This window comes from Chiroxiphia lanceolata, chromosome 9 (assembly GCF_009829145.1).
Source record: "Chiroxiphia lanceolata isolate bChiLan1 chromosome 9, bChiLan1.pri, whole genome shotgun sequence".
Classification (NCBI taxonomy): Eukaryota; Metazoa; Chordata; class Aves; order Passeriformes; family Pipridae; genus Chiroxiphia; species Chiroxiphia lanceolata.
The window spans coordinates 26,453,829-26,474,951 of record NC_045645.1 but is presented as its reverse complement, the minus strand read 5'-3'; the positions used below and the strand labels follow the sequence as shown (position 1 = coordinate 26,474,951).

At 45.0% G+C, this 21,123-nt stretch overlaps 2 protein-coding genes across 3 annotated transcripts; one reads left to right on the top strand and one right to left on the bottom strand.

Moving 5' to 3' along the window:
- Nucleotides 1–2,019: 2,019 nt before the first annotated feature.
- Nucleotides 2,020–16,480, bottom strand: DARS2 (aspartyl-tRNA synthetase 2, mitochondrial). Of its 2 annotated transcripts, XM_032695771.1 has the most exons (17): nt 16,288–16,477; nt 14,897–14,996; nt 13,311–13,377; nt 12,962–13,063; nt 11,675–11,770; nt 10,830–10,953; nt 10,152–10,198; nt 9,339–9,445; nt 8,461–8,530; nt 7,805–7,984; nt 7,338–7,445; nt 6,117–6,179; nt 5,791–5,943; nt 4,736–4,954; nt 3,675–3,785; nt 3,381–3,456; nt 2,020–2,435 (listed from the first exon to the last, which is right to left on the bottom strand). In XM_032695771.1, exons 1-17 carry the CDS (start codon nt 16,355–16,357, stop codon nt 2,248–2,250), a joined length of 1,881 nt encoding a protein of 626 aa, XP_032551662.1. In that variant the 5' UTR covers nt 16,358–16,477; the 3' UTR covers nt 2,020–2,247. The 2 variants fall into 2 exon arrangements, with proteins under 2 accessions (XP_032551662.1, XP_032551663.1); XM_032695772.1 differs by lacking the exons at nt 2,020–2,435; nt 3,381–3,456; nt 3,675–3,785 and having other exon boundaries at nt 4,824–4,954; nt 5,765–5,943; nt 16,288–16,480.
- A 50-nt stretch (nt 16,481–16,530) lies between these two features.
- On the top strand, nt 16,531–20,621 carry CENPL (centromere protein L). Its single transcript, XM_032695781.1, has 4 exons — nt 16,531–16,716; nt 16,856–17,107; nt 18,093–18,635; nt 19,539–20,621. The coding sequence occupies exons 1-4, from the start codon at nt 16,561–16,563 to the stop codon at nt 19,608–19,610; spliced, it is 1,023 nt and encodes a 340-aa protein (XP_032551672.1). The 5' UTR covers nt 16,531–16,560; the 3' UTR covers nt 19,611–20,621.
- Nucleotides 20,622–21,123: the final 502 nt, after the last annotated feature.

The following is a 21,123-nucleotide window of genomic DNA, read 5'->3' as shown; positions in this document are numbered from 1 at the left end:
ATGTCAGCACATTATGTTCACAGTTACTATAAATAATAGTTGGGGGGGGAGTGAAGAACTTTTCAGAGTAACTTATCTTCTATATTCTATGACCTCAAACAAGCTTCTGATATCCCTGCTTTGGCAACACAGATGATCCTCATGCAAATTCCATGCAAATCTTAATCACACTACCAGTAAAGAAACTAAATAACAAAATTCAGCATCTTCTAAACCAGCAGTCTGAGTATAACACAGAGCCTGTAGTGGCTTTATTCCATATCACCACTAACAAGGGAATGAAGATGTCTGGTATAACTGTCATAGGGTGACTCTCCTCTTTGCAAAAGCAATGACAAAAAATAAACTGTTTTTAAGAATCATAAAATATCCTGAGTTGGAAGGGACCCACAAAGATCACAGCTTAACATGGATCTGCTTAGAAATCCATTTCTCTCTGAAAACTGATCCTCACTCCATTACTGACAGCTTCTCCTCAGGGAAAGGAAAAAAAAAAAAAAAAAAAGGTAAACTAAAGGTGAATTAACTTCAAGATAAGAATGAATACCTGATACAAGGCAAAAATGAAGGAATTCCGCATTTGGCTAGAATGAACGTGAACACAAATCCAGGATTGTTTTAAGTAACGTTTAACCATTCTTTGAGACTGAAAATAACAATCATACCATGAGATAAGAGAGGATTTAAGTTTTCTTTTACACGCATAACTCCATAATTTTATAACCTGGAAAGCAGCAGCAAGTCAGCTCTACTGTCACTTCTCTGTGGATGACATTAAAAAAAACCCCAGTCTTAAGAGCCACCTCCCTTATTGATTCTTATCAACAGGACAGTCCAGTATTTAAAAACCAACAGTATGCATCACCATGCCATGTTGTCCCACAATTAGCAGATAACCCTCGGAGCAGACCAGGAGTTGATAGAACCTACAGGACAGGCTCTCCAGCAGAAGGCTGGAGCTCTGTATCAGCTCAGCCAAGAATTGCAGTCTTCCTTCTGTCCTCATGCACTTCCTCTGGTCTGTGTCTCCTGCTGTCCTTCCCAGCTGGGACACAGTAGCTTTTGCTTTTCTTCCTTCGCGCGATCTTCTGATCTTAACCAAGTAATCTCTTCCTTCTCTTTTCCTCAGCTTCCTTACCTCCCTCCTTTCCTCCTGCCTGTTTTCTGCTTTCTCCAGCCTAAACACAGAGTGGAGAACACCCACTGGAGTGCCTCTGCTTGATGTACACACACTGCAGAGCTGAGTGGCCTGGCCAGGTAGGATGCTGTTCACTCCTGCACTGTGGATGCTCTGGTGTGGGACAGAGATGAACAGCTACTTGGGAGGAATGTGCTGCTGCATCACTCACCACTGTAGCAGGGGGTTTGCAGCACCAGGCAGAACTCACAGAAGAGTGGCAACCCTGCTGCGCTGCCACAGATTTCCTGTCATCTCCTGGAGGGATCAGGGGTCCCCAGGAAAAAGTAACAGCCTGCTCTTGTACAGAAAGCCCAAAGGTATGCTCAGCCAAAACCACATTGCCAGGTAAACTTTATTTATAAACATACAAACTCCTGAATTACTGTGCTGAAAAGCACAGGGACCACAGGCCCCAAAGACAGACCATCACCTCTTTGACGAGTATTACAAGGACAACTGTCACAAACATTATTGATGCTTCTCTCCCTCTCCTTTGAAGGGAGAACACAGCTGAACATGAACTCCCCATGGCAAAGTTCTGCATGATCTTGTACCCTCCAATATGAGACAAGTTGCTGATTGCACTGAAGTTTTGCTGTGCAGTGTTCAGAGCTCTTGGCCCAGCACAGCTTTATTGTCACAGTCCTCAGCTGACATGATTCAATGATTATCAGGAACACAAACTGTCCTGCCAGGGAAGCTATCTCCTCCAGATGGGAGGAGAAATACTTGACAAGGGACATGTTAAAAGTGGGGATTGGAAAAAAATCAGATTCCATCTTCCCTCTAATGACACCCTAAACCAAACAGTCTCAATGTCCTATTCTAAAATTATATTCTTTTCTTTTGCTTTTCTACTTCTCCTTCCAATTACCACCCAAAGCTGAATTCCTATCAGGGAGTCCTCGTATCCACTCCCCATTCAATCCTGAAACTGCCACAGTACAGTGGGGTTGGACTGTCCCCCACCCTGACACAACAGTAGGGTGACATTTTCTGAACTGAATCCATTTAGAGGCTGTAACCACCTCTGGTTACACAGAGCAGTTTACATCACTGGTTTTAAGTTAGTTTTTCTTTGCCTCTTTTTCTTCAAGAGGCCAGGAAACCTGGATGTGATATGGCTCTAGTTCTTCTGGAGTGACATAGTCTGGAGCATTGGCCATCAGGTCTCGTCCCCTGAAGGATTTTGGAAATGCAATGACATCTCGGATACTTGGAGCGTCAACGATGAGAGAGATCAGCCTGTCGAGTCCTAGAAGAAGATGACAAATTAGTGAACCACTTGAGTTATGGCTCTACATTACTTCCTCTGAGTCAGAAAAATCAGAAAGATTGAGTAGGTAATATTACTGAGCTTGAAGAAAAAGAGTGAAGCAAATAAGGGGAAAAAAAAAATTACTCTCAACCGGTAGCAGAGAAACAGACTTGCCTCGAGAGCAGAAATGCCGACCAAAATAAAGCCTTTCAATATTACACAAAGTTCTGCAACGACAGAGACACTGTCTTTGCAAACACAGCATAACAAAATTGGGGCAGCTAAGCGGCAGGACACTGTCAGGGCTCTGCCTGACCGCTCAGAGCTCTTGGTCAACCAGTTCGGAAGGATTACAGCAACCAGGAGGAATTCAAAAAGAACAAGAGCCTCTGGGTGTCTGGGTGGAGGGAAGTCACACTGAGAGACCACAGGTTAAAATGCCACCTTTGTTTTTGGTAGGCATTTTTGTTTGTTTTGGCATGTGTGGGGAGGGTGTTGTTGGTTGGGGGTTTTTCCCCTCTTTTATTAAACCTCAAACTTGCAGCGTTCTAGGAAAAAAAGATCCTGACGTTATCTGAACTAGTGAGCAAAACAGGTAAGGGAGAAGGGGAGTGAGACTGAAGCAGAGGGTAAGGCTGTGAAACACAAAGTACCCTGCTGTCCCAGGCCTCCAGGCATGAAGTACAGGGATCCCGCTCTGGTTGCACAGGAATAAGAACAAAGATGACCTAATCTTGGTGACTAGACCTGTTTCCTTCCCCAAAGCTGCTGCAGAGATGGAAGCACTGTGTAAGCCCAGGTTACCAGACAGATGTGCCAAAATCAACACCTGAACAGCCACCTCCATCAGGAGGAGACAAGGCTTTTCCTAACAAGCTTGTTCCTGGGGTCTAGTATGCTAAAAAAAGGGCACAACACACCTGCATCTGGAGAGCTACTTACCTAAAGCAATTCCTCCATGAGGGGGAGCCCCTGATTCCAAAGCCTCAAGCAGATGGGAAAGCACCTCGGAATCCTCCTGCAAAATTACCCAAGTGTCACTGGACAAGCAATGCTCTTCCTATTAGCAACACAAGATGAAGAGATATAATTAAGTCATCCATTGCTCAGGGCTGGGAGTTATGTTTCTTTATCTGAGAAGCACATGAGTGTTGCTTTCAGAATACTAAATTAACATTTAAACTAATTAGTCCTTTAAATCTCCAAGAGAACATTAGAGACATCTGTAGGTGTTACCTTCAGCACTTCCTCCAGCACAAAACGCTGTTGTTCTGCACTGTGAATTCTGATGGAGCCACCTCCAACCTCATTGCCATTCAGCACGAGGTCGTAGTGCTGGCTACGGACCTGCAGAGAGGAATGAACAGGCACCTCAGCGAGGCTGGGGCACAGCTGCATCCAACAACAACCTGCACAACAATGGCAAACACTCTGGGAATGAAGCCATGAAACACTACAAGGCTGGTCTCTCGGGGTTATGCTGCAGTTCAGGTACCAGTCCTGCTGGAGGCGTGGATTGCCTCTGACAGACGTGGAAACAGCCCAAATCCTTTTGTAGGGATTGATCAAAACCTGAAGCAAACTGGATGGGTCAGAATATAAAGACTTCTCACCTTAGACAACTGCTTCCTATAAGCTCCTTTTGTCAGGGGCACACATGGATACTGCCACTCAGAGCAATGGGAAAGCCATCTCTTCCAAACAGACAAGTACAAGATCACAGAATGTCTTGGGTTGGAAGGGACTTTAATGATGATCTTGTTCCAACCCCCTGCCACAGGCAGAGGATACATTCCACCAGACCAGGTTGCTCCAAGCCCCACCCAACCTGGCCTTGAACACTTCCAGGGACGGAACAGCCACAGCTTCTCTGGGCAACCTGTGCCAGGGCCTCACCACCCTCACAGGGAAGAATTTCTTCCTAATATCCAATTTAAATCTACCCTCTTTCAACTTAAAGCCATTTCCCCTTGTCCTATCACTGCTTACCCTTACAAAACATCCATCTCCAGCACTCTTGTAGTTCATTTAGGCACTGGAAGAGGCTTTAATGTCTCCCTGGAGCTTTCTCTTCTCCGTGCAGAACAACCCCAGCTCCTTCAACCTGTCCTCATAGCAGAGGTGCTCCAACCCTTTGATCATCCAAGTGGCCCCCTCTGGACTCATTCCAACAGATCTATGTCTTCCTTGTGCAGTCAATTCCATGAAACAACATCTCTTTTTATACTAAAACCAGCTGCCACTTGCCACATGAGTTGCTGTAAAAGAGCCAGCACGGCAGGCATGAAGCGAGTTACCTTTGTGGGATCAGAATGGAGGAGGCTGGCATCTGAAGGATGTGGGGCAGTGAAGGGGTGATGAGCAGATTCCAGTTCAGTGGGATTCTCGGCCTTTGGGAGGAAAAGGGGGAAATCCACCACCCACAGAAAGTGAAAAGCCGTAGGATCACGGAGTGCCAGCCCAGCTGCCTCGAGGAGGCTGGCACTCAACAACCGCAGGCTTCCTAACGCAGAGCACTGCAACAGAGAAGGCAGAGCATGAGACAGGGCAGCTTTACCATCAGGGAAGTCACTCAAACACCGACCAGGCAAAGAGAATGTTTCATAAAGGCAGCATCAACTGTAATGCATTGCTGCCTTAAACATTTCTGCCTTGTATCCTGAAATATATCCCTTTCCTGCCAAGGCAGCAGCAGCTCCAGGGTTTGACAAGAAACAAGTGAGGAGCCTGAAAATCCATTTTCTTCCAACTCTTCCCTCTTCACAGAACTTTTTTAGAATAACCTCAAGCTCCACATGTGGATTAACTGGAGGAGCACATTAAGTTCTACACATTGCAGACAGAGAAATGAAGGCACAGAGACAGAGTGTACAACAAAATTCTGGCTATCAAGCAGAGCACAATACCTTGTAATAAACCAATGTCTGGAAGGCAAAATCTGCTGGCAAGAATATGGAGAAGGGTAGGGACAGAATCTCCCACTAGTGCTGCTAATAAGTCATTCACTTATGGGAGACAAAATTACCTAGTTGACCTTGTTTTCCAATCTGCTTGATGCTTTAAAAATGAAGTTAAGGTGAAGGAAAAGGAGGCACTGATTTGTTGCAGAGTGGTTTTTTTTTTCTATTTCAGCCTTCATTTCAGTTACAATGCCCTCCCAGAATCTGACTGGGGGCAATAAAAATAATAGGTACATTTCATGCTTTATTTGCTGTTGCTATAGCTTCTGCTCCAGAGAAACAGAAAATTAGACGATGACCTATTTAAATAATAAGAAGAATCAGACTAAGGTCAGATAACATCATCATCAGCAACACTCAACTCACACAGCCAGCCAAGAAATGCCTCCTACCACTTGCTTGTGTTCACCAGCTGCCAGCAGCACCACATCATCCACCTGCATGTTCAGTGCTTGGATAAGCTCCAGCTGCTGCTTCTCACCAAGAAACTTGGTAAGCAGGGACTTCAAGCTTCCATCAGGCCTGCGGATAATTTCCATGATTTCCTGAAGAACGATAAGAGTTATGTTCAGTGCAGTGCTGCCCTCTCTTGCCTTGAAGCATCACATGGTCAGGCACTGACTCTCAGCTATGAAAAACTGCTCTTCTACCTTCCTCTGCCCTTAAACACCCTTTGTCATTCACCCATTCCAATAACTCAGCAGCATTTCTGTCTCACCTGGTTAAACTGGGATTTTGCAGACTCCTTTAATGACTCCAAGTCTTTATTTTTAAGATACCTCTGGGGAAAGAACAAGAGAGGACAGTAAAGATCAGCAAAATCCATGGAAAGCTTGACTAGGATTCAAATTACTAAGTTTCCAAACTTCTCAAATTCTTTTTCTTCTAGTACAAGTTCTTATGAGGGCTGTGGAACGGGACAGGGCCCACAGCACTGGGCTGTAGCTGGGCATCTTCTCCAAGGGCTCCTTTCAGGAAGAGATTCCTCTAGGTGTACAGAGAAATGTACCTGGTCAGCAGGGTCAGATCACACCAACTAACTGCCTCCAGCCTGCAGAAAGCAGGTTACACCACCACACTGTTGGATGGGGAAGGCAGAGCTCAATTTGGAGGAACAGAGAGAAACCAACTGGGCTGACTCTCACATGCAACGAAACACAGTAAATGAGGACCTGAATCCAGATCTTAATTTTTTTCATCTACTTTAGTGTTCAGAAATGCTCAGGATTCCACTTTTGTGTTGCTCAAACACACACCTCAGTGCCCTCTAGTGGGAAGCCACTAACTTGCACTTTGTGTTAAAACGAAGGGAGTCCCAAGAGAAACCAGGAAGTCCTATTCCCAAAATAAAACTCATTATTTAGTGGATTTATTTTTTCCATACTGTTCAATCTACAAAGATGCCCACAGCCAGAATTAAATCTGCTTCCCTGCCAAAATATCTGGCTGTGTCAAACAATCTTCTACATCTATTGTCAGCCTTGGATTTGGTCCGTGACATTCTCAAAATAAGACATGAATTATGCCCACAAACATGAGAAGGACTTCTAACCCCCTGACCTTTCTCTGCCTAGCCCAGAGCTGTGCCATACCCAGCTCTGTTTCAATCTCTTGCCACAAGGCACAATATATTACTGAGATGCACATCAAAAGGCTGAAAAAAAGCAAGGTGAAACCCCAAGAGGATTCCCTATCCTCAAAGGATCTTGCAGCTCCATTCTCTTCTTCCCCTTCCTAAGGATAATATAGTCTTCCCATCACCTGATCATCTCCATTCTAACACCACTCAGTGCAACCTGACATTGATTACAACCAATCCCAAGTTCCCTGAAGGACACCAGAAACAGCAAGGAACACTTCCATACTAACAAAGAAATTCAGATTGGCATTCTATTTATTTCACATAAACCATAAGCAGGAATGTCAAAGCATCACTTACCACTCCCTGAGGGATACAAATGGCTCTGATGGTGCCACGTGGGGAACTGAGTGCATTCTGCACAAACTGAATGTCTGACAGTCGTAAAAAATCACTGATATCCACTATCTGAGAAAGGACAGATGGGAAAAAGCCTCAGTAGTAGGAACATGAAGCAAAAGTCCTGTACCTGTGTCTTAACACCTTCCACACTCTTCCCTTTTAGGAGCTTTTGCTCCTAAAACACTCAAGATGCATTGCTTCCTGACAACACATTATCTTTAAAATAAAATTTTATTTGAACATATGTTTTCTACAGCCAACTAATCAAACTCACTCTTCTCCAAGAGATGATTACCTGTACAAAGGGGTCTGATGGGTAAATTACAGCACTCAGAACTCCAGCCAATCATGTATATATGATCTAAAGGTTATTAAAATGCTAACAAAAAGGAAAAGCTGCAAGTTTCCAGTGGGCAAACCCTCACCTTCATACCAAAGCGAGTGTCTGGTTTATCAGTCCCATACTCAGCCAGTGCCTCCTCATATGTCATGGAAGGGAAAGGAGTTGTAATGGAGCCTCTTTCCTCAGGCCAGGAATATTGCAGGAGGCCCTCTATCAGTCTCTGGATCCCAGCCTGATCCACAAATGACATCTCTATATCTATCTTAAAACAGGGAACAAGAGGGGGAATTCAACATTAGCTATAGGTTTTGCTTTCACACTGCAACTTGTAGAAGTTCCTGAGCACAAAGGTGGCAAAACAAGAAGCAATACATGACATGACATCACAGCACAATTGCATTAGGCTGGGGATGTGATTATGATCTCCCTACAGCCTGATGACTCAGGAAACCACCCCCTCAGAGAGCCCAGTGAGGTAATGACAAAAAAGACATAAGAAGCAGCCTTGAATGAACCAGGCTAACTCTGCCTGGGATCTCAAGGCTGAGGAATGGGATGCCTGACCCAGCAGGACAGAAGGAGATTGCATCATCAAGCACAAAGGGCTGTGTCTGTGAAACACGCACCAAACAACTCTGTACCCCCCCAAGCAGCACCAGACTAGCACAAACCAAGCCTTCAGAGGGGGAAACAGCTAAAAAAGCCATTTGGGTTGAGGCAGCAGCACGAGCTGGTTACCTGTGTGAATTCAGGCTGCCTGTCAGGCCGTGAACCCTCATCTCGGTAGCAGCGAGCAACCTGGAAGTACCTGCAACAGCACTGTTACTTAGATAACAATTTAAAGTACCCCAAATTACAGCCACAGTCAATATTGTGGCTATAGAATTGATCATAAAAAAAGAGAATGGGGGAAAAAAGAAAAAAAAAAGAACAGAGAGAGTGTTCTGTTCCCTTTGCAGCAGACGATCTTTGTTCTCATCCCTTGAAAAGCATGACATTTTGAGTGGAAGCAACTGCATCAGCAGCTGTATCCATCTCCAACCATATCTTCCAGAGGCATGTGGAGGCTGCCAGGCAAGCTGGTCCTCAACAGCACTATACTCAACTCTTTTTCACCTCCCTCTCTACTAACAGCCATGCAAAATTCACAGACAAGACCTGGCCTGCAGTTCACTGTGTGAAGAACTGTCTTGCTCTTCTTCAATTTTATTTGGAGAAGCAAGCCCAGTTAAAAACTTGGTACTTGAGCACCCTGAGAACATGCTTTCCCTGTTTCAGTTATGCTCAGCAGCCCAGTCTTTTCTCAATTAGTTCTGTAGGTTACTCTTGGAGAGGCTTTTTTCACGCACTGCATTTTCCACCCTTGAGGCAGGCTGTGCTTCAGATCAGGTTTGCTATTAAAGCAGCAGTGAAGATTTCAGCCTTCCAACAGGATACATTTCCTCTGACTGGAAGGGCAAAAAGCCTGGCCTAGCTGGAAAGTGTCAAGTACTCCTCTTCAAAACACAAAACCCTTGGCAGTAAGTTTTTTGGGGGAAGTACCTGAAACTTCACAGATCAAAGCAAGCCAACCCTGGACAGGACATGCACAGAACAGGAATCCAAGAAACTCTTACCTGTCCAGGCCTCCAACCATGAGGAGCTGCTTGAACTGCTGAGGACTCTGTGGCAGGGAGTAGAACTTGCCTGGTTCCCTTGAGGGCACAAGGAATTCTTTGGCTCCCTAAGCATCAGAAAGAAAATTGACAGAGTTCAACAAGTAAGTGGTCCCAGTTCTTGACAGAGCACAGACTGGAAGTGCAAGGGGAAAGGACCTACTTCCCCATTATGAAATCCCACCTGTGAGGAAGTGGCTGTTTGTACATTACACTTAAAATCTGTTAACCAACTTGGTCCAAAGTATCCCAAAGGAGAATTCTCCACCTCCTGGTCTGAGAGACTAATGGATAATACCCCATCTAAGATAGGGGTTTAAATGCAAGAACTCCACATTCACTGCATCAACAATTCCTCAGCTACAGCTTTCTTCTCTGTGACTATTTTTGAAGTGAAAGAAAGGAACATAAATTCAGAAATTAAATTTACTTGAGTATGACAACTGCAGTAACCTACTGGTTAAGAGATAAATGCTGGGAAGACAGTGCTTTAAGGAAGTTTTTTGGTTTTATAATCCCAGGACAGACTTGCATCCAACACACGCTCTACAAGACAGAAGCTTTACTCATCTGAAGGTTCAAAACTAAGACACAAGTTTTCACCTCTCCCCTTTCTATTCCTTTACTTTTAAAAGGATCCACGGATCATATCAGAAGTTAAAAGAGCTGTTATTTAGTGAGGGAACAGCAATGAAGGCTGAGTGGCAACTGACAACAATTCCACCATGAACTGCCTGTGCAGCTGCAGGAGGCCAAAAAGCATCACATACATACCCCTGGGGTTCTTTTAAAGAGCGTTGGAGTTTCTACATCCACGAACCCTGGGGAACAAACACATGCTTCAGACATGGAATATGCTGAGACCAGGAAGAACTAATATGACAGAGTAAACTAGAGTAGGGTCAGTCAGCCAAATAGGTCATCTAGCACACCATGGAGCCTCTCCAAAATCTACAGGCTGCTGCTTCTAAGAATAATTCCTGTAATGACAGATTTAAAGGCTCTGAGCTACCCTGATGTCCTGCCAGAACTGTTGATGACAGAGGACTCCAAACAGGCTGAAAAATTGTTCATTCTCTATCCATTCTGAAATAGGCATTGCTTTTCCAAAAAGGTGTCTGTGTTTAAAATAAGCAAAAGCCCTAAAACAGATCTATCCCTCTGACATGCCTCAACCTGGTGACCAAAAGAGGGAAACTACTTGCAAAGGACCACTTCTCACTGGCATCAGCTAATTTGAAACAACTGGCTTGCAGCATACCAAGAGACTTCAACATTGTTCTTCAGGCCTGGCAACAACCCTCTAAAGACCCCAGCACAAGCAGACATGTCCTTACTAAGTGGGACCAGTTTGGAGTAGCTGGCTGGGATTTCTCCCGGCAACAGGAAACAGCAGAAAGGAGAGTTAAAAATGTTCTTTGCTGCACGCTGTTGTTCAAGTACACGTCTCACCGTGGAGGTTGCACAGATACTCCCTCATCCTCATCACCACCCGTGACCTCAGCCGCAGGTTGTGCTGCAGCTGGAGGCTGCGCAAGTCCAGGTAGCGATACTGCATCCGTAAGGCCTCCGACTTCTGGGGAGGAGACAGAACTGGGATTCAGAGACAAGACTCAAACTGCATGTCCCATGCAGCTGCTCCTAAAGGCACAGGAAAAAAGGGAGAAGCTAAAAAGGAATGCTGCTCAATTGCCACAAAGCAACCACTACCCGCAACCTACACAAGCGTCCACCACAGAGTGTTTTCGTGCACAACAATCACTGTAAAAAAAAAAGAAAACAAACTGCCCAGAGAAGCTGTGGCTGCCCCATCCCTGGAAGCGTTCAAGGCCAGGTTGGATGGGGCTCTGAGCAACCTGGACTAGTGGTAGGTGTCCCTGCCCATGGCAGGTGATGATCTTTAATATCCCTTCCAACCCAAACACTTTTCTGATTCCATAATTCAAAAAACCCCAGACATTTGCCATGATAAGAGCTGCCTCTTTTGTTTCGAACTCAAAGAAAAAGCCAGCATAGCCCCATTCTTTCACTCTTCCCTTTACTATCAGTTCTTACACTGACATTTTGAAATCTGGAATCATTGAAGCCTTGTTTTCTGCTTTGCTTTTAGAAATACATCCTCACAGGAAAAAAGGAGCATCTCTATTTTAAATATCATCATTTTCCCAAAGCGAAGCTGGAAGAACCAGACTGAGCTCTCAGATGTTTTGCCATTGAAACAGGCAAATTCCCAATTTATTGAAAAGCCACCACTTTGGGGGAAAAAAAAAAAAAAAAAAGAAAAAAAGAGCAGACACCTTGATAAAATCCTTGATTTCAAAAGGCAGCTTCTTGCAGAAGTTCAGGATCTCTGCAGTCTCTGCTTTCACCTCAATATCCCCTGTTGGCATTTTCTGGAGCAAAAAAGGCAAGAAAAAAATTAAACCTCAAAACAATTGGACAAAGGTATTTCACAGATGGTCAGAGGGAAAAAAGAAACCATGTCATTATCTTCCCTGCCTTCTAACACAGTATATAACTCAGAGAGCTTCTCTCAAGGACAGATTTCTCCTAGGTTTCCCTTCTGTTCAGAAAAAACACAAGTCACCTCACCAAAGATGGCAGGTTCTTTCCCAGGAGCATACTGGTCTCTCCAAGAAACACTTCCTGTGCCTTCTCCTCAAAGGACATGCTGAGCAGAGGGAAGTCAGGCTCAGCCCTTTCTAGGGCACACACATTTGAACAAAACACAACCAATCAGTACCATTAACCTCAGAAGAACCCCACAATGTGTGTTTCAGTGTACATTAGCAGCAGCCCTTAATACAAGTCAAAAAAGGCAAATTGTGAGGAACTTCTCAGAACTTCCAGTTCTGAACACCAGTTCTCAGAACTAGTCTTCTCTTTCTTTGATCCCAAGGGAGAGCAGGCAGCTTCCCTCACGTAGCACTGAGGCACAGCAAAGTTCATTTGATCCTGCAGAACTCTTGCTATTTACCAGGAGAAAGTACATACAACCTTCCAACAAAATGATACATGAATAAAAGAAATAAAGGCATTGCTTGAAGCCTGGATGCTTCATGGACATCTACAAGTGGTCAGAGCAAAAAGTTTTATGATCATAAATCTAGATTCTCTTTTTAGACCATGGTGATATGTACAATCCTGACAGATTAACCAACAGCTGATTAAAATGAGAGCTGAGGAATAAGAACATTAAAAAATTAATCAGCCTCTGTTGAGGTTGAATGAGAACAGCAAAATCTATTCTGGGTAAGAAACAGGTCATCACACACTGTGGAACTTGCAATGTTATTATTTATTTTTAAGAAAGTTCTCACTCACACTTTGAAAGCCTAGAAAAGCCAGCCATTATCCTTGCAAAGAGCTGGGATGCAGTTTAATTTGTGGGTGCCTGCAATGTGCTTTGAGGTTCTCCTAAGTTACATATCATAGCAGTTATTTCACCTCACATTATCTGAGGATAGGCTGTCACACATCCAGAACCCACAGCAATGCTACGACACAAACACAACCATAAAAGAACACATCCAGTGTTCTTTTCCACAAGGAATAAAACCCCTGAGAGACCCCACCATCCTCACCGGATTCTCCTGCCCCGGGGGCCGAGGGGACACGATTCCAGTCACTCTCACCACAGACTCCACTGGGGCATTAGACAGGAGCTTCTTCACGTGGGAATGTGCCTGCAAGGAGATGTCAAAGTCTCACAGAAATTCAAAGGACAGGGCAAATGCACCTCATTTCTTGACAGCCCATTTGAATCTAAAATCACTCTCAAGCCAGGGGAAACAGCACTAATGTTTGTGTTGCACTTAAATCTCCCTGTGAGTCTGGGGCTGACCAAGCACTTGGTTCTGCTCTCTGTGTCTGCTGGACCCAAGCTATCAAAGGGAAAACAAAAACACAGACTCACATTGTGGTAGCACTTACCTCATCCTGTGGAATGATGATCTGGGTCAGGCCCTGGAAATCCCTCAAAACCAGAAACAGGCCTTGTCTGATCCATGAAAAACACAAAAGGAAAACCAGTTTTTTCACAATTGTAGTAGTTTCTACTTTTTAAAGCACATGGCAACGGGCTGCTTTCTGAACCTTGTGACTCATCTCAAAGCACTTCCAGCTACTCAATGTACAGACACTTTTCTCACACCTGAACCCAACTTGAACAAATTGTTTCAGGTTGTGACTGGCCACAAACAATGTGCAAATAACCAGGAGAGGCAGGATTTTAACTTGAACGTTAATCCACATTGAGCAGGGATTCCGGACACGTGCATTTTCCTGCTGGGAAACATCATTCAGCTAAACACAATTAAATCAGCAATAAAGCTAAAGGTCACATGGATTTAAAAAAAAATAAAAAAATCCAATCATAAGGCAAGAAGGTCCCATAAAAAGTTCCACACTGCTAAACCCAGAATCATAAATCTTGATCTCTTTAGCTGCAGCAGAGATACCTGCCATTGTACTTTACAAAAAAACTGTCAAATGGAAAATGCTCTGGCTGTCCTTAAAAACAAGATCACAACAATCACATTGCAATAATCCTAATTCTGTTTCCTGGATCCCCATCTACAATTGTTCAAAGATGAGATGCTCGGGACCTCCTAAAATAAAAATAAAAAAAAAAAATCCATGCAGACCATCACTGGAGGACAATGCTGGATAAAAACCAGCCTCTCTGGGCTGTGAAATGCAAAAAGGCAACTTCAGACAAATTAACTTCATCCAAGCCACAGGATCTATCTCCATGGCACAAGCACACAGCCATGAACACTGTCCACATTTTTCACCTGACATTTATAAAATGTTCAACTCCATTAGGAGAGATTATATCACACCACCTACAGCAAACTATTGGAATTCACATTCCATCCTCTGTTTACTACCTTTTCTTAATACTTCTTTTTTAAGCAGATCTTGCATTCTTTAAATATGCTTCATTAGATGCTGGGGTTAAAAAGACAAACATCATAATTTGCTTGAAATTTAAGGAATCTATATAAAAGAAGTTGTAGAATCATGGAATGGTTTGGGTTGGAAAGGACCTTAAAGTTCATCTCATTTCAACCCCCTGCCATGGGCAGGGAGATCTCCCACTAGCCCAGGTTGCTCAGAGCCCCATCCAGCCTGGCCTTGGACACTTCCAGGAATGGGGCAGCCACAGCTGCTCTGGGCAACCTGTGCCAGGGCCTCCCCACCCTCACAGGGAAGTTATTTGCTCACTGCTGTAAGAATTGCTATAAATAAGCTATTTCTTCATTTCTCTCCTGTACAACAACAATAATTCTTTACTGCTTTACAATGTTGCAGTGAGGATAAATTAATATTTGTATCTAACTCTGAAAATTGAAATACTGATCTGACTTTTTTCTCAACTGGCTTAATCACTTCAAAAGGGAGCACTGCAGGACATGAAAAGATAACTTGAAGCATAAAAAGCAGGGTGTGAATCCAGCCCTAGAGCATATGCTGGACAAATAATCATCTCCATTTTCACTGTGGTTTGCATTTACCTTTGATACTGAATCCATCCATACAGGGTCACCTTCTGTCCCACGTGAGCTGAACGCAGCTCTCCACACGTGTTGGTCCGAACGACAAAACTGTTGAAGTCTTGAATAAAAAGAATAAAAGCTCTCATGGCTTTTGCAGACGAGTGAGACAGAACAGTTAGACAGCTTCCCCTCCCAAAACAATTCAGACATATACTGAGAAATTACTTCATGTATATCTACAATAAGATACCATGACATAAATATTAAGTGAGGCTAGTCCAAACATATTTTAAATGGCATTATTTCTGTTTCTCAGTCAAACTTTCACACAGAAATCTGAACACAGCCTTGCTGCAAACTGTTGCCCTGTAAAGTTCAGGCACGAGACAAGGAAAAGCCACAGATAGATCAGTCCTGGGATAAGCTGACAATTCCACATTCAAATCTAGAATAACAGAATTGTTTGGTTACTGTTAAAGATTATTTAGTTCCAATCCCCTGTCTAGTGGGACACCTTCCACTAGCCCAGGTTGCTCAGAGCCCCATCCAACCTGGCCTTGAACACTTCCAGGGATGGGGCAGCCACAGCTTCTCTGGGCAACCTGTGCCAGGGCCTCCCCACCCTCACAGGGAGGAATTTTTTCCTACTACCTAATCTAAACCTGCCCTCCTTGAGTTCAAAGCCACTTCCCCTTGTGCTGCCACTGCAGCTCCTGATGAAGAGAAGACACACAGCACCAAGGGGGCTCAACAAGCCAAGACTGAAACATGCATGAACCAGACACCCACCGTGCCCGTGTAAATTGAAGTTTCCTGCCTGCAATTATTGGGAAGAGCCCTGAACCAGGATTACAGAAGGCCTTGCACAGACCCCAGTGTGCCTGTAATCACGGCTTAAGGCATAAAACCAAGCACACTGTTTACAGAATGCACGAGAGTTCCTGCTTGCAAGAAGTCGAAGGATGCCATTACCCAGACATATATAAATAATTACATGAGCCAATCTTGCTGCCTTCGTCACAGCCTTTACAATTAAGAGTAAAGGAGGGTTTGTTTTGCAGCTATTACCTCAGGCATTCGGCCGCCCCTGCTGTTTACAAACTGTGTGCTGCAGAGGATAGGGGGTCAAAAAAACAAAGTAAAAGCTCAGAAAAAAAACTAGACTAATTGGTCTTGATGTACTTGGAATCGCCATTCACGTTGCGACGCCAAAACTCAAACAGAAACACGATTTAGAGAAGACACTTACTAAAGCGATACAGGCAAAGTAACTTATCGGAAGTGTGATATTAAAGGAGTGTGTGGACTACCCTGACCTGTGTTCCGGGGAGAAAAAGCACACTCAAACTCCCCGAGGGGAGAAAAGGACACCCCAAACCTCCGGGATGAGAGAAGCGCCCCTTCCTCACCTGGTGCCGCGGGGGCAGAGACAGCGGCCGCCCGGTGCAGCGCCCGCGCCAGCAGCCGGGGAAGGACCATCCCGCGGCTGCACCTGAGCCAGAAACACGGGAACACCACCAAAGGCCTGCGGGAGGTTTAAAATAAGGACACGGGAGCGGAAACCACCCCAGAGCCGCCGCCTCCTCCTTCCCTCCCTCCTGCCCTTCCCAAAGATGGCGGCGGGGGCGCGCCCCGCGCGCGCGGGGGCTGACGGGAGGCGGGTTCGAACGGCGGCGGCGGCCATGGCGGCCATGGCGGTGGAGTCCGCGGAGGACGGGGCGGCACGGACCCTGCCCAGCCTCGGGCGCCTCTCCCGGGGCCTGCCCTTCGGACGGGCCTACGGCCGCCTCGGCAACAGCCCCAGCGGCCGCCTCATCCTGCCGGCGCCGCTCTCACAGGTACGGCCGGGCCGCCAGGCGGGGGAAGCGGCGGCGGCACCTCCCCATCTCCCCCGCTTCCCCTCCCTTGTGCCCTCAGCCGCGCTGCCCCGCTCGCGAAGCACATTTTAACGGTATCGCCTTTTTTCTCCTGCCCTAGGAAAGCGGGGATCCGCAGAGAACAGCGCTCCTCCTGCGCAAAGCCTGGACGCTGTACAGCGTGACCCCCCTGTACCGCTTCTGCCGCGGCCGCCTCAGGGACTACGCGCGGCTGCTCGGCGCCTTCATCGCCGCCGAGAGGCAGAAGGGGCTGGCGGTGGAGGTGGGCGTCGAGCTGGACATCAAAGTGGCTCTGTCCAACCTTCCCGAGCTCCAGGGCAGCGAACAGGACCAGCCTGCCGTCCTCGTGCAGGTAAGGAGCCCGCCTGGCGGCTTTGGTGATCGAGGTTTGCCTGTCACGAGTTGTTTTTACCGTCATGAAACGCCCTCTTAAAAAAAAAAAAAAAAGAAACCACCGGAAAACTTAACTCCTAGGTGTATGGAGTAACTACTGTAGCATCCACCGAGACTGAATGAAACTGAGTCCCGTCTATTTTTTAAATGGAACAGAGCATCACAGTCTTAAGCTGCACCAGGGTTGGACACTAGGAGGAATTTCTTCACATAAAGGGGGATTAGACATTGGAACGGGCTGCCCAGGACAGTGGTGGAGTCACTGTCCCTGGAGGTGTTTAAGGAAAGACTGGACATGGTCTAGTTGACAAGGTGGTGTTCAGACACAGGTTGGACTCAGTGATCTCAGAGGTCTTTTCCAACCCAATTGGTCCTGTGGTTCTTTGATCTCCTAAGCAATGCATACAGTTCATTGCAGCTTTAAGTTCAACTCCTCAACAGGATCAGAGCAAGACTATACAGAGCAATCTTTGTCTTATGTTTTAGTTCAGCAGTCAATTTACTGCCAGAACTCGGGTTATTTAGTTTCCTGGATAAAGCTGATATAATCCCTCCTGGCCACAGCTCGAGTCTAATTAATGTTTCTGAAATGCTTTGCCCCAAGTCATATGTGCTACTGAAATGTCAAGTTCATTGTGGCAGTGGTTGTAGGATGCACCATGGATTGCCTCTTTGGAATTAAGCATCATAAACTCAGATCGCAGCACTGTTCCTAAGGAAGTTAAAAGTGCTTTTTCCACTGTTTTCAACATAACTGCACTCAACTTTCAGGGATGTGATGGACAGACTGAATAACTGTATGTGTTTTACAGAAAACAGTGTTGCATGCGAGGTCCTGAGAAAAAAATCTCTACCAAACACTTGAAACTGTAAAACTGTTTTTTGCTAAAAAAAAAAGTCATACTTGCTCTGTAGCATTCAAATGCTTCTTCTCCCCATCCCAGCTTTCTTCGAGGTCACGAGCTTCCCCCAAAAACTCAGAAGACAAGATCCTGTGGTCGGGCTGTTTCTGCTGCGTGTATGGAGATGACCTTTCCGAGAACATGCCAGAGGACTTCACTTGTTTACCTCTGTTCCTGGCGAACGGGGCGGAGAGCTACATGTCTGTTGTTGGAAACTGGTTCCAGAAGACTTTTGACTGCATCTTCCGCCGTCTGGCCATCAGCCCCTTCAGCCTCACCTGGATGGTGGCCATGTGGACTGGGTGCAAAGTGGACAAAGCTACCTCTGCCGTGGAACTCGTCTTCTCTGTCCCCCGCCTGCCCCAGCCTCTGGATATTTCATATGCCATCCACCCAGAGGATGCTAAAGCCCTGTGGGACACCATCCAAAAAACTCCAGGAGAGATCACTCAGGAAGAAGTGGATGTCTTCATGGACTGCCTTTACTCCCACTTCCACAGGCACTTTAAGATCCACCTGTCAGCCACAAAACTGGTGAAGGTTTCTACAGCGATTGCCTCGGCACACTGTGATGGGATTGTTAAGGTGAGGCTTTAAGTAGCAGGTTGTCCCAATGCTGGCCAAATAAAATAGCTGTACCCGAAGGCTTCACGTTTCTTTTGCGTGGTTTCCTACAAGAAGTTGCTAAGCTCTTAAGCTTTTACTAGTCATACTTAGTTCTGAAGTTGGGACAGCTGTCAGGACAGTATTTTACTACTGTGTTGCAGCAGAAGCTACTAGTCTTGGACCAGAAATAGGTGTGTTAGCTGTGGTATAAACAGGAAAGTTTCTTTGGCTATAAAAAACTTTTTTTGGACATAAAAAGATACCAAATTTAATCCAAAACCTTTAAAAAAAAGTTCACTAGCTTTCTAATATTGTAGTTATTAAGACACAGGCAGAAGACTCCTTCACATGTAACCCTTTTCATAAAGATGCTGGTCTTCCTATAGATATCCACATAATATCCTTCAAACCATTGAGAATAAATCCTTGGCAATAATTTCTTCTGAGTTAAAGAACAGTTTGTGTAAATGCAGTTGCTCGAATTTAGCCTGGCTATGGTGGGACTTCGGTAGGGCAACTGCAAACCACTGAATGTTAGTGTTACATTGCCTGTAACTGTAGTAGCTTAACAGTGGCTGAAACAACTTTTTATGTTGCAGGTAGGTAAACACAAGATATCTCAGGCTTTCTGTAGAAGGGTGCTCTTGTGGAATGGGTGTTGTGTAAATTCAGGCATGGCTTTTCATAGTGGGGATAGAGTTCTAATCACATATATATATATATATTCAGGGAAAATAGGGTGATCGTGGGATACCTTGCAAACAGCAACAGAGCAGCTGACTAAGCACAGGGAGCACTTGGTAGTTGGCTTCCAAGCCTTTGAGGGTGTGGAAATCTGGCAATGGCAAGTTTTTTTATCATGCCTTTTTTTTTTTCTTGCAGATGCTACACAGCCAATATCTCTCTGGAGTGCTGATGCTACTGACAGAACTCGCAATCTCTCAGATACAGTGAGAGCCATTTCAGCAACCCTTCATGCTACAAAGGCTTCCTCTCGAACGATGTATGCTGGGAAACCAACAGGAAACTCACTCCTGCAGCATCTTCTTTCCCCTCATGTTGGTTGTCCAAAGCTGGACTGTACCTCCTGCACTTGGCTCCATAACAAGCTGTAACTCCATGCCATGCACAGCGAAGACAAGCAAACGTTTTGCCCTAAAGAAGGGCTGCAGTACAAACTTGTGATAAGTTCCTGAGCACCTTTGTTTTATCAGAGTCACTCTGTTCATTTATGTTTAGGAGACAAACTCTGCAAATTCTTGATGCAACTTACTGACAGGTGTTTCTGTTGTTTCAAAGGGCAAGTTGGTTTTCTCTTACCTAGACAGCCTAAGCTACACAGACCTTAGCCTTAGCTAAACTGTGATTACTCTTGGGCTAGTCTAAATGCAAAGTTCAGCACACCTGGAAAAGGGTGAATGCTCTACAATCCAGGGCAGAAAAATCCAGGTTTCTAGCTCCCTTTGTAGGCCACTTGGCCATAGTAATAGCATTCATATACATTCCAGTTGTCCTAAGACTGACAGCTGCCTTGTGTCCAGCCTGTTGGTCCTCTCAGATGAATTAATACATAGGAAAGTGGGGTCTGTAGATAGGCTTTGCATGATGTTTGTATCTTGGATGTGATCCTGTAGGCCAGAGAGCTCTCGGGGTTAGAGTTGTGTGCTAAAATTTTATATTGGATCTCTCTCTTCTACAGCAGGTATGAGTTCACAGGACTAGTGCACAGTGCCTAGCTAGAGATTAAAGGGGCAGAAAGGAAACAGTACCTGCTAAGTCTTAGGATTTTTGTAATATAGTACTAAAGAAAGAAAATATTTTCCATCTTCTGCACATAGACTGGTCTTAAGGAAAGACCACCTATGCCTGATTAAATATATCCTTGCATGGTGCTTATTTCCAACTGTAGCTTACCTGACTAAACCACCACTTGTTACCTATTAAATAATTTTGTGAGCAGCAAAATTTCAAGTCTAGTTTCTTGCTTCACACTTGTGCAGCATCTCTAGGCACTGATGATTTGTGCTGCGACCTTCTCCCTAAATAGGGATGCAAGTTTCCTTTCTTTTCCCAATGTAAAACTGCCTAACATGACATAACTGCATGCCTAGTTCCTAACCTATTTCCAGAATTAGACAAAGAAACATGCACTTGTTTTTAGATTCTTTACTAATGGAAGATGGATTATTTTTGCATGTCAAGGCTGCAGCCTGTGGTAACTCTTACCCTGGTCAAAGCAGCTAAATGATCTTCTGAAGATCTTGACAGCTCAGCAGCTGCTTAAACTATCACTTCTGGTGCTTTAGTTTCATTCTTATGAAATATCTTAGACAAAGTTTGCTATCTGGAGTCAGAAGAGCACTGGACAAAGGAGTACAAGGTGTCACAATAACTGGCACCTGTATCTGATTTGAAAACGGAACTGTTACACCCAGGGTTTAGTTTTAAATCTAATGCTCAGCTCTTT